General features: G+C 42.2%; 1 protein-coding gene across 4 annotated transcripts in view; it reads left to right on the forward strand.

Annotated features, from left to right (window-relative positions):
* The window catches only part of PRKAR1B (protein kinase cAMP-dependent type I regulatory subunit beta), a 101,289-nt gene extending 91,423 nt beyond the window's left edge, over positions 1-9,866 (forward strand). For all 4 annotated transcript variants that reach the window (XM_048062769.2, XM_048062764.2, XM_048062754.2 and 1 more), the window contains exons 10-11: positions 6,975-7,056; positions 7,486-9,866. In XM_048062769.2, the coding sequence (XP_047918726.1) occupies positions 6,975-7,056; positions 7,486-7,658 (255 nt within the window). In that variant the 3' untranslated portion in view covers positions 7,659-9,866. The remainder of the gene's footprint in view (positions 1-6,974; positions 7,057-7,485) is intronic.
* Positions 9,867-13,720: the final 3,854 nt, after the last annotated feature.

Below are 13,720 nucleotides of genomic sequence, written 5' to 3' on the forward strand. Positions count from 1 at the left end.
CTCACGTATAGGATCCGTGCCAGCTGGGAAGTAACATTTGCTTCCCACCTTTGCTGAATTGCAGCCCACATTAGTGTTGTTGGCAATTAAGGCCAATAAAAAATATGATGAATTAATGTTATAAAGTTATGATGATTACATTATGATAATCATGTACATTGTCACTGGAGTTGTTGCAGTATCAGGGCATTTTCTACGGCACTGCTCTCTCTCAAGGAGGTCATAGGGGTACCCCCATGCTCCCATTATTACCATAATGCTGCCCTTTGAGTTCATTTGATGTAGCACTGTTAAATCTTAAAGATACTCCCAAGGTGCTGGCTTTCTGAATATCTGCTGAAATCAGTGGCACTCAACATTTCGAGAGTTGCAACTGAATTAAAAAGACCAAATGTGCAAAATATTTTGTATTTGTTTTCAAAAGCTGGCAGCAGATCATGTTTCTGACTTGGGCATTGTCTCTTCTCTCACTGTAATCTACAGAGGTCCCTAATGGATGGAGAAAAGAATTCATTTGCTGCAGATAAGGAAACCAAACAACAAGCACTTTTTCACTTAATGCAAACCTGGGGGCTGTTCTTGTAGACCTTACTTACTAAACAGCCAATATAACAGGCACACCATAAATGACAGTCATAAAAGTAAAGTTTGCCAAACTGGATCAAAGTTGTTTAAGGTTTCACATCAAAGACAGACAATTTGATTTAAATGATCATTTTTAAAGTGGAGGGTGAAACATGAGCTGACAGACCTCAGCAGGTCTCACAGATCCACTAGGCAACTGTTATTTTCAGGATTTTTGTAGCATCAGGAGCATTTGGCCCTTCTTAATTTAAGCTAGTGATTTGGAGGTGCTCTATGGGTGATTTAATTGCGTGCCTGAACCAGTAAGTAGGCAGATATGGTTGTGTAGCTTATCGTCGTTGTACCTATGGCAGTGTAAGAACATTGCCTGGGCAGTGTTTGTAGGTAGGAAAATGGTATCTTTTATTAGATTTATCTGGAGAAATAGACAACTCAAAGAAAGGCATGTGTGCCCAAAAGCATTTCTCTTTTTTTCTAGCTAGTTGGTCTAATAAAAGATATTACTTCCACAAACCTTGTCTTGCCTGCAATCAAATAAAATAATCACAGATTCACACTGTGTGAAAGATCTTTTAATTCATTTCATATCTGCTATTGCTTCCAGTAAAACCAGTAGGAGTCCTCACATTGAGTCCCGTGTGATTCGCCGTGTGTATAGGAACGTTTTATACCACTGCACAGACTCTTCCTTCGTCTTTTGTCATAACTTAGCGCAGATTTAATAGCAGCATATAATGAGGGCTTGTGTTGCTGGGGAGTGAAGGGAAAGTTATCTTTTGAATGTGTGAATTATGGAGTGTGTGGATTAACAAAGTGAGAAAGAGCAAAGGTATGTTCATAATAGAAATTGATGGAGTTAATAGCAATAACAGATGGATAGGCCTGACCTTTTTCATCGCTAATTCTATAGAAAAACTACTGCATGGCTCTTTTCTAGTGGATTGTGCAGAGGAAAATGAAATAGGCTAGAAAAGCATTCTAAGCTCAAAACTAGGGTAGAAGTGCAACATTGAGGACATGGAGAAAAAAACTGTCTGCCATGCTTTACTTTAAAAAATAAGTGAAAAAGTAAAAAATAAAAATGGAAATGGTAATAAAAATAGTAGATTCCTGCTTATAAACATTAAAATTATTTTCTTCAAGATGTAGAATTTTAATTTGTGTACTTAGTGTATTAAAAGGACATAGACATTGACGTTGCATCCAATTATCAGAGTAAATAACCATTCTTCAATTTTAATAACAATAAATGTGTCTGTTATCACAGATGGAGCCTCACTATATTTTTTACTGATTGCTTTATCTTTAAAGTGGAAGCTTTGACTGGTGGAAATAGAACATTAACAAGAGTGACTTTTAAACCAAAAAGTTAAAAAAAGCTGGGCTCATTTCCCTGCCCATCCCCAGCCTCTGGTAAGGGGCCACCCTGCACAGTCCACCCTACCCAGTGGTACCCAGGACACTTCCCTGCCAGCACAGGGGGGATCCCATCTGATCCACAGAGCTTCCTCTGCTGGAATAGAGGAAAAACTACAGGATTTCCCCTTTGACCTTCTTGTGGACCACTCGCCTTTTATAGCCAGGCTACTTAGGCCAGCTCCTGGCTACAGGATTCATAATTAAATATAAAGATAGGGCTCCTGTAGCACTTGGTGCTTACAAGGACATGCAGGATCAGTCATGGGAATCTTCATGTTGATCCAGGTGGGCCACTGTAGGATGTCCAACTCATCCCTACAGTCTGATAGTTTGAAAATGAAACATCTATCAAAATCTTATTACTTTGGAGAGGATGGGAGCTCATGGATTATAAACCTTAACTTATTTTTTTATATCTTAAATTATGCTGCTGTATCTAAGCCGTAAATTTTTACAAAACAAACTGCTGATGCATTTGAAAGACAGGAATAAATACTCTCAGCGCTGTGACAGAAGCGTTACAGAGGGAGTGAGCAGGTGCGTGGGGTGAGGATGGCAGAGAGGTGGTGATGGCGCATTGCTGTTGGAACTGCTACTCTTGTTGTTTTTGCAATAAGATGCCTGTATTTACTAAGAGCAGAGGAGGGGAGGTTAATGATATCGGTTCCTGGGAATACAAGCACTCCCCGTGGCTGAAAGGGAATATTCCTCGATCCACCAAAGATCATTTCACTCCCAAGTGTCTGCGAGGAGAACGACATGCCTGTCTGCTTTCAGTTTCGTATCATCACAAAGTGCTGATTTATTAAATGGTGTCAAACTTCTTCACAGTGTTTGAGCATGTACTCTGAAAGTTTTGCTCTGTGGCGTAGGAGGCTGAAATGACTATCAGGGTACAAGACAGTATTTTAAATTGAGCAGCACTAAATAGCCTGATCCTGCAAATCTGGGATTGTACACTTTATTTCACAGAGACTGATCCTGCCAAGTTTTGTGTGCCATTTAAGGGGAGATCTTTTCCACTGAGACCAAATGGTTTTGGTGGGTGAGAGTGATAAGCCCCTTGAATCCTTACTAGATAATACTCGTACCTCCCAGGATAGGGCTCAGGAGATTTATTCAGGGCTACCATTTATACAAGGCAGGGCTAAGCACAAGAAGGATAGAAAGCTCAATAACTGCATTGGAAAGATTTGACAGGTAAACTAAAACGAAATTCAGTCGTGAAGCCTGTGATGGGAGCAAGGGTAGGGGTCAGCACCTAACCCATTTAGTATGAGAACTTCATTAAGTGTGTAAATATTAAGGGATTGTTTCTGTATTATTTTATTTTTGCTCTGCTTACACTGCTCATGTACAATTGGACTCTTCCTCTAATACAGTTAGAATAACTTTGTTTCCAGAGATAAGATACCTAAAGCGAAGGTGAGGCAGATAGATAATTATAAATACATCTTCTTTGTTTCATGGTGTGGACGGTTTTCCCGTGAAGGTCACTGTGACAATGCTCCAGGATGTACTTGTGGAGCTGGTGACTTTCGCAGGGAGAGGCCAAACGGCGTAATCAGATCTTACATCTGGGTGCTCGCTGTCAGGGTTTCAGGAAACTTCTTTTGCTCCATGATAGACCTGTGCTCACTGGGCAACGGGAAAAGCCTATGTGACTGTTAAAACAAGAGTGGAAAAATATGTATCTGGAATATGCATTGCTTTGTCCTGCCAAGCCAAGTGTTTATTGTGGAGGCCAGACACATCTGTCCTCCTCCAACAGATAGCATGGTGTTTCTTGGATTAAAAAGGCCGACTGTAGTGGAACAGTGGAAGAAATTGCTTCAGAAGACTGACTTATTGAAGTCCTATATCATATGGACCCTGTCAAAAAAATATTAAGCACAATAAAAGCTGACACTAGGGGAGATGAAAGCAATATTGCTTGATATTGTGATTACCTTTATGGCAATGTGCTCAAGATGAGCAATGGGGAATTGACTCTTTTTTTCATTTGACCTGGGCAGTCAATATGATTACTTTGGGGATTTTTTGTTGTTGTACGTAATAAAACATCTGTAATAAAAGTTTAAAAAAAATAGTTTTGGGAAAGAGAATGGAGACATGGATTGCAGACAGCTATTTGGGTCAAGGGGTTAGGTTTTTGCCAGGCTCCAGATGGGGACTGAGTGGAGGACAGGGGCTGGAAGTGATTCTGAAGCTGATTCTGACTCCATTGCACAAGCAATAAGAACAGCATCGAGTTAGGCCCATGCACTGCACCTGATCTGAAGTTTGTCCAGAGAGAGGTTGATAAGCGCATTATTCCCTGTATGAGATATTTCTTCAGAATGCTGCTTAGGAAAGTGTGTTTGTTTTTAAAGCTTGCAGTAAGTGCGAATAACAAAACTCATTGCACTATCTTTGCATTTTCACCCCCTTTCAGATTTACTGGAAGATCTTGGAAAACAGCAGCTTTGGCGAAACAATTTAGTTATATCAAGGATAAGGAATTCTTGCTGGAAACTTGACAGGCACCAAATCACTTTCTTACATGCTGTCCTTTCAGTTACTTTTGTGAATAGCCATACGCTTGCTGTGGACAGTTTTATGTGCATGGCAGGTCTTAGCAGCAGATAAAACCCCAAGCAACCGCCACCAAAAGACAAAGGCCAACTTCCCTTAGTATGTTTAGCTTATTTCTGAACAACTGATCTCGAAACAACATCGCCAGTTCAGGTGTCCTTGCTCCTGCAGGTTGTGCCAAGCACATGGTTCTGTATCTTATGCCATCAGACGTCTGGCATATCAAGAGCGAAAGCACTGAAGCCAAGGAGAGTTTTGCAACTGTTTTCAAATGGACTAGGATTTACAGCTCTGGTGTTTATTCAGAATTTTTTTTAATGCTGATATGGCATGTGGCTGGTGGAGTGAAATAGTAAATTGTCATGGCCAATATAATGTGGTGACAGTCTGCTATCTACTAATTTATACTAAGCACAATTACTGCTAATGGGCAAAATAAGACATTATAACTTCTACTGTGTCAGATTAATTTGATATACATCCAAGTACATATAAAAACCATCAGATGCTTAGCACCTTTCAAACAGTGCTTGCACATTATTTGATTTTTGGCTCTGGTTCCTGCCATCTTCAGAAGTAATTTACCTCTTCATTTGTGTAGCATAGAAAGGTTACATTATAAATTAACCTAGAGAGTGGCCCAGCAATTCATAAATTATATGGGCTTAAAAATAACCCTGTTATGAAATAGGACATGATGCAATACAACAGTATTACAGCATCTTAGTAGTGCTCGTTCAGAAGAAAGCAAATTATGATAATTTGCTAGATAATAGTGGATATTCCTGGGCCCCAGGTCCTAGAAAAGCAAAAGTCAGACCTGAAGCAGCATTACATGCTGTTCAGATTTGCATTTCAATGACAATGTTCAGGATCCTATGGGGTGTATTTAAACACAGCACAGAGGTGAAGGGCTGGTTCTGCAGGGTGCTGAATGCCTTTAGCTGCACTGAAGCCAAGGAGCTTGAGGTTGTTCAGTGTCTCCTTAAGCCCCATTGTAAACTGAAGCATACACATTTATTTCGACGCAAGGAAGCTGAAAGATGTTTGCAGCTGTCTCATCTGCACTGAATACTCCACACTGGAGGGAGGTTTGTGCTCCAGGCTGGAGTGGTGCTGCAGCTGGTTACAGGCACCAGTAGTGCAGATGAGCAGAGAAATGCAAGGCTTGTGTGTTAAACTAGGGGGTCCCTGTGATATTTTCCAATAACTGGCATCTTCCAAGCATAGTTCACATTACTGTGTCTCCCCGGCTTCCCTGTCCTGGTTGTACCAGCTCCCAGGTATTGTTTTCCAAGCTGAAAATTAAACAACAACAACAACAACAACAACAAAAACACACATTGTCGATGCTCTCCAACAGCACCTAAATTCTTCCTTTATTTTGCACTGTTCTTGCAGCAGCATCAGGCCACTGTCAAAAAAATTGGCCCTGCGGTCTATTTAAAAATCTTGTTCTATTAAGAATCTTTTTAATTTCAGTTAAAATCAAGTATGTTAACATTTTGCCTTTGCCATGGCTTCTGGTGTGGACTGAACATAATTTCTAATGTCATAGTAATTTTTTTGCAGGAAAGCAGCTACCTTCTCTATTCCCCTACAAAAACTTTGTGCCGCGAATAATTTAAGATTTCCTCCAGGTTAGAATATTTTTGCATGTAAAACCCCTTTGAAGGTTTAAATAGACTGTTACTGAGTTTTGACATGTATTAGCACGTGTTAAGCACTGCAGTTATTAACGGTCGTGGAGACAAGACACATTCCATCTCTCAAGCGACTGACTTGCAGGTGTCCAGATCACTAAAGGCCATGAGAAGGCAAAGACACTAAAAAAAACACCTTCTGTTGCAATAAGCATTAAAAACTCCCTTTACCAACAATCTTGGCAAGACAGCCAGTGAACGGTCAGGTGAGGAATAAACTCTAGTTGCTGTCTTATAAATTTCTGTCCCTAGATTGTGGCTGGAAAATTTGCCTTTTTATTGCTTATGATGAAAATCTTCCCTGCGTCACTTATAAGGTTCCCCATCCACTCAGAACATACTTTTAAAGTACACTGAAGCATACATTTTCACAGCATGATGTGTATTAGTTACATAGGAATTACTGAATTCTGTTCTGTTCCTCTTGTGTTCTGCATGAGACGAATCTGTCCGCATCCAAACAATGCCGCATTCATAGAGGGAAATCAAGTTTGCCATACTGGTGGATTTTTTTTTAATTCTTCAATTCCTTTTATTCACGTATAAGAAATTGACTGAGATTGTCATCTCTCCCATAGCAGAACTAAAGGGGTGTGACGTGTCCTGCGAAAGCGGATACTCCGGACTCAACATTTTTCAAAGGGATAGCAGGTTTAAGCAAAGCAAAGTAACCTTCCCCTCTTCTGTTCCCAGGGCACAGCTTCCGTTCTCCAGCGCAGGTCTGATAATGAGGAGTACATTGAAGTGGGAAGACTTGGACCATCAGATTATTTTGGTAAGAAAATTCAGCTTAAGCATGGTTCAGAAAGACAGCAAATGGGATTGTATGAAGTAGTTGCTGTCTTAATTAGTGTTCTACTCTTTAACGAACAAGGGGTTATGCATAGGTCAGCTTCTGCTTTCAGCAATACTGAGAGATTTCACTGAAGCTGAAACTATTCCTTGGTTTACATCAATGTAGCAGATAGGAGACAGCTCCAGAATCAGCAAAACAGTCTGAATGCATTTGTTTTCAAAGGCGTTTTACAGGCATGCATTATGCATGTGTAATGCACTTGTACTGTCAACAGAATTATGTAAAGTGTCTATCAAGATAATATAAAGGGGTATGTTCTACAACCGAAGCAACTGTATGGTGGCCTGAATATGCACCCTCCAAAAAAGAGGCACAGACGTGTGATGGCGTATTTGTCCCTGTTTCCAGGTGAGATAGCATTATTGCTCAATCGGCCCCGGGCTGCTACGGTGGTGGCACGTGGACCCCTGAAGTGCGTAAAGCTCGACCGGCCCCGCTTCGAACGAGTGCTCGGTCCTTGCTCTGAGATCCTCAAGAGAAACATTCAGAGATACAACAGTTTCATTTCACTCACTGTCTAAATGATTCCTTTGGGAAAGCTGCCTTTGTGTGACCTTGTGCACTTAAATTTGCTCTGTGCAGCTCCATAGCTTTATAAAGAAAAAATAAAAGGTGTGCATTTCATGTGTATTTTTTCTGTTATGTCATGCACTGGATGTCAGTTCAAATATTATGTATCATTTAAGAAAGAAGACAACTGTTTGGATAAGACTAGCTTGGGGGTACCGTGCAGGGAAGATTAGGCGTTTGGCTTGCAGGCAAGATTTTTACCTGTTGTTGGATCATATAGATAAAACTGTGTTTTTAACTATTTAAACTACATATGAATGTCTGTTTCCCTCATTATCTTACACCTACCCTTAAAGTTGGTTTTATTCACCTTTTGTAAGCTTCTTTGGTAAAGTGATGTCCCTCTGCCTGTCACTTCTAAAAGCCTTTTCACTGCTTAGGGACTGGAGGTTTCTGAAATCCACGTGGTCAGTGACAGTTGCACAATCTAAGAGGGAAGGTTAGAGAAAGGTTTTGATCATTCCAGTAAGCCAAGGAAAAGTAGAACTTTTGAGTCACCTTGTTTGTGGTTTAGAAATAGGGGCCATATTCCTCTGTGTTACAAGTCCTTTCAAGTCTGCTTTGTAGCTCTGAGGGTGTGCTAAGGCAAACAGACTGCTCCAGTCTTCTGGGTAAGGAGTTCAAGGAACAATGTTTTGTAAGAAATCAGATGGAGCCTTTAGGAGCTAAGGTATCCAACTTCACCTTTTTTAGATGAGGGTTTGCATTAAATCCCTTAAAAGCCAATGGGACCTTCTTCACTTAACTAAGCGGGGCTTTGTAACACATTTATCTGCACCAGAGTGTCCTCAGCCACTTCGAATATTATATGAAATACTTAAGAGATAATGGCAGCTGTACATCAGCAGTTTGACAGGACTCTTTTACGTAAGGTCCACTTAATTAAAGTCAAATCCTTTTTTTTAAGTATATGACCAGGATTCTCTCCTCCAGAAGACACATATTGCAGAACAAAAAGCACCAGGAACCTGCAACAAGCCCAATGTGGGCGCAGCCTTGCTGGCAGCTGTGTCTGTGTAGACGTGGGTCTCCTCTTGCATGGGGCTTTTTGCAGAGCCAGACCTTACTCTGCTCTGCAGCCCCCCAGGATGGGATCAGTTAGATTACTCTTTGGGGAAGCTTTTCCTTTGAAGGAAAACTTCTCTTTGCTGACAGCAGCAAACCTCTGCATCTCAGCTACTCTAAATGGCACTGCCCACTTTTCAGTTGCAGCAAAATTGTATTTATTCTTTATGATAACATTACTCTGAGTAAATATGAACTTTCTGTACCTTTTACACGCCAAAAGTTATATAATGAAATAAGGCAGAAATCTTCCTTTTGAAACTAGAGGTGTTAAGAACATGTCTAGAATTACTCATACTGGTGTGTAATTTGTTCTCCTTTTTGGAGTTAACAAAATATAATTTGGGATTTTCCTACTGACTCCCACCAAGAAGGCTCTTGGGACCCAATATTCCAGTACCTGCCCACAGTGGTTTTTACAGAGCTAACTGCTCCTTGACTTCAGAGTCTAAGTCCTCCCATGACTTCAAGGTGCTTAATTTATTTCAGCATATTTTCAGTGGTCCTGTCATTGTATATCAGTTGCTACTATTTATTATGATTATGTTATGCTCCTTGCATGTATCAAATATGACCATTCACGTTTTTCAACCTTGCAGTTTTACGACATACATTTATATAGGCAGACGCCCATTATATATCTCAATAAATGTATAAGCATTTGCAAAACTTGTTTTGTTTCACTTTTTGTATTCTCTTCTGCTATTTTTAAGTCATATTTTTAAAGGTTACCAGTCACTCATGTATGTTACTTAACCTATTGCATTTCTGTTGTATTCATAAAAAATGTGTTTTGCATAATATGCAAGATACATTTCTTGTTAAACACAAAGTTATTAGCCTCACTGTTTAGAAGTTACTTGAGCACACACACAAAACAGACTCTTTATTTTAAACCTTTATAGATCATGAAGAATACATTTGAATTATGGTTCTGTTATAAGCAAGTTCAAGAGAAGTGTAATCATTTAACACTAGGATTCCTGTGCTTGAAGTAGAACAAACTGATATTCTATGACATTTGAAAGATAATTGTAATATTTGCAGTGGATGATGGGACAGAATTGCAGTATGAATAAAATTCTTCTACATTACATGCGGCTGTTGTGGGTTTATTAATACTGGAAGTCTATATGAATAGAAGTCATGTTCTAGTTAAAATCTGCATATCATAAAAAGTTTGAACTCTGCTGAAAATAATCAGATGCAAAAGGACAAAAAATAGACCAAGAATCCTAGTGCTATATATAGGAATGGAAACCAAACTGGTTTTCTGCAGGATTAGCGTGAAGAAAAAAAAATCCTTGTGTTTAAATGTAATCATATATATCTATATTAAGAAGTAGGGGTTCGAGGTGTCTCTAGGCTCTTCATGTTGTTGAGATGTCAATTTAGCAAGGAATTTAAGCACATGTGGAACGTGAACTATGTGAGCTGTCTCAGTGGTTTTAGGGACACTGTGTAGAGCTTTGAAGCCCACAGGATTACTGGTGCAAGCTGTTGTATGGAGAGCTGGAGGAACTGGGTAAGAACAGAGCTGTTCTCTCTCAAATACCGGTACTTTTTCCCCCAGTATCACAGACAAAGCCCACGGTCCTGACCACAAAGAATATGTCCCAGTCGTTCCTCTCTGCTTTGAGATTTTAGAAGTGCAGCTTCCCTAGGACTGAAGCATGAAGCCATTTTTGGCACCAGAGCTGTGCTGTGCTGCTGCCATGGCTTGGCCAAGAAGAACTGCATCGAGGACAAACTCCTCAAAGAAGGCAGAGCTTCTGAAGGAACTGCCTGTATTGCCTGTATCTGGATGGATGAGGATTGAAGGGCTGGAGACTATGGCTGCTTGGTGAGAAAGGTATTTAGCACGTTGTTAGTGCCACACGCTACCTGCGGTGTCAGCCAGAGCTCTGGGTGGCCACATACGAAGGCATCTTGTGGTCCAAGCTTGTCTCTGGGGCTGGAGCTGTCACCCAGAGCAGCGTGCTGGGCTTGCAGACGCGCTCCTGCAACGTCTCTGCGGTGGCCCCCACACAGGAATCTTGGGCGGCTCCTGGCCTCCAAGGGCTGTCCAGCTTTCCATTTCTGGACTGTGTTATTTTTCCCCCTTCGCAGTGATTCAGGCGGGAAGGACTCATCCTTCCAGAGAATTACTCACATTATGTAGCAATCAGAAGTGACCACTCTCTCTGAGGTTCTTCCAGATGGACATTACCAGCCCACGCTCCCCCAAAAAGAGCATCTCACCACTCCTCATTGTCTTTTTTTGGTTGATTTTAATCGTCTCGCAGCCATTTCAGGACTCCGAGACGAAAGAAAAGACTGTATTTTTAATAGAAACTGATTGTACCTCTGGGTTTTTTACAAGCCCTGTATGAGTGACCGTGCTTTAGCGTGTGTAGCAGATTACTGCAAGCAGTCTCCAGCATTCCTACCACTTTGTGGCAATGGGTGCCTGAAGTTGTGCAATGGTATCAGCCCCGTGAATCCTTGATCCTCAAGCAGGCGCGGTCTGACATGACGTTACCTGTTCCGGTGTGAGTGGAAAACAAGAGCTGTAGCAGAGAACAAAGTAATACCAGTGCACACTGGCTTGGTTGTTGGCTGCTGCTTTGTTTTTCTTGCAGTAAGTGATCTCCAGAAATGGAGCCACCGCACGAAGGGTGAAATTTCTCCTGCTGTGCAGGTTGCACGACCTGTGTGCATCACATTTGGCTCTGCAGTTCTCAGTGGCTCGTAGATCCTTCCTTTCTATCTGTGGAAGAGATCGTATTTGTTCTTTGTGCACATTTCTGTATAGCAGCAGAGAGAGACAATATTGTCTTGTGCAGAGGTAAAACCATGATGATGTCCTTGAAAGGAGACAGAGGCCGTGGTGCCTGCGGTTTATTGCAGTGCTACATGGATGCAGCCACCGCAGTTGTGGTGTCCCCCGGGACTGCAGCAAGTGGGTGGGATGAGCAGAGCAGGACAATTAGGGTTGCACTGCTGACCCTCTGAGCACTAACTGGTTTAAAAGACCACATTTCAAAGAGCAGCTCACAATTCAGAGACAGAATTATCTACTCCTGCATGCCCAGGCATGTTTTTTAAAATTTGTTCCCAATGATTTGGCAACTCTGCCTGTAGTTCATTTTCCCCTTCCATGCATACAACTGCTCAGAAACCCATAAGGGTGTTTTCACAGCCAGAGGGACCTCTGTAGGTCCCCCTTCGCTCTGGAGAACAAGAACGTACTGGCTAGGAGCGTATGCGTAGCCTTGGAAAGCTGATGTTACGGGAATGCGTTGGCTTAGATGCTCCTAAAAAGGGTTTTTCTACGGCCATTTGCTGCTCAGCAGAGTTGTATCTGGGATGCAGCACTTGCACAACAAGCTGGCCTTTTCTCTGAAAAAGCTGCCTGGCCAAAGGAGCTGGCATCTGCAGCCATCTGGTATTTTTGTGAAGGCTGAGGATGTTTTCTGTGCTTGATCAGACTCCAATACCAGAGCGATTCTTCTGAGCTCTAAAAATCTGGATGCAGCTTTTAGAAAAGAGGCTGCACTTTGCCTGGGAAAACAAAGCAGAGCACGAATGTCTCACTGGACACACTCTGGAGTCCTGTCTCAGAAGTGCATGGGTGACTACTTTGGCTTCTGAGGGCTTCAACCTACCCCCAGCCCTGTTTTAATCTCTGTTTTCAAGTTGCTTTTTGCAGAAGTAGCACAGAGAATCTGTGCACAGACAAGCTGAAACACCCATCCCCGGCTCCTGCACTTGTGCAAGCGTGCAGAGTTCTCTTTAAGAAGTCATGAGTTCTCATGGAGGAAAAAAATAATCATTTTACCCAAAAAGACTGCTCCTATTCCAGTATAAACCGTCTCCAAACATGGAACAGTGGTGTGCCATTTTGCTCTGTGGGCCAGCAGTGCTGAATGAATTGGCAGATGCTGCGCTTCTGCGCGATCTCTGGTAGCTGCTCCAGCGACGCTCCCCTTTCTTTACAGCTTGGGTTCATGTTCAAAAGCTTTGATTTCCAAAAAGGTGCCCCTCACCCAAGCTCCCCACCATCGGGAGTTGCCGGGTGCGTTCCCGTGCTCTCGGTGGGTGCCGACAGCCCGCGCCTGGCTTTGGAGAGCTGGCAGTTGGACGCAGGACATATAGACTGATGATGAGGTAGGGATTTTCTCACCACTGCCTGCTGTTACTGGCTCTCTGGATGTTCATACTGCTGGCTCTGGGGAAATCAAGCCTTTCTGGGAAGTGGCTACTCCCTATCCTCTTTATACAGAAAATGTATTGTTATTGTTTGAAAGCACTTTTGTATTGCCCTTAGACTACAAGCATGGCAATTGTTCAATTAGAAGACATCATGGTGCATAGCAGTGAAATACGACGTACAGTACCATGCAGTATGTATTTTCCAGATAAACTGGGAAAATAGTGAAATGGATCTGTGAAGTAGGGGCACAATAGCTGCTTTACATTCCTCCACATGTGTGGAATTTATATGCGCTACAGAGTGACTCTGTTTTGTTACCATGTGTTTAAGATAATCTGACAATTCGTCGTATTTCTAGCAGCTTTCATTTTCTCAGTTGTGTTTGTGGTCCGCGCACAAAGTAGCAGAGACTTCGCGAGAACATGGCTCTGAATTAGTGCTGGCTGAACCCTCCCACCATTTATTTCCACTCCGGCAGGGAGAGAGAGAGAACAGACTTAACAGTTGAGAAATACAAGAGGCTATTTCTCCTGCTCATCCAGGGGCAGCTCGAGCAATTTGCCAGAGAGGAGTAGCTGGCTGCGGTCGCAGACCGGGGGTTATTTCATCCAGACTTCCCAGCCTCGAGGTGCATCGCCTCCGGACCCCACCCTGCCCAGGAAGCCGGAGTCTGTGGCGTGCGGGGGGGGACACGTCACCCTACAGCCAAACTCGTGTAATGGTGACGGCAGGAATTGCTGCAGGAAGGGAAGC

This window comes from Anser cygnoides, chromosome 15 (assembly GCF_040182565.1).
Source record: "Anser cygnoides isolate HZ-2024a breed goose chromosome 15, Taihu_goose_T2T_genome, whole genome shotgun sequence".
Taxonomy (NCBI): domain Eukaryota; kingdom Metazoa; phylum Chordata; class Aves; order Anseriformes; family Anatidae; genus Anser; species Anser cygnoides.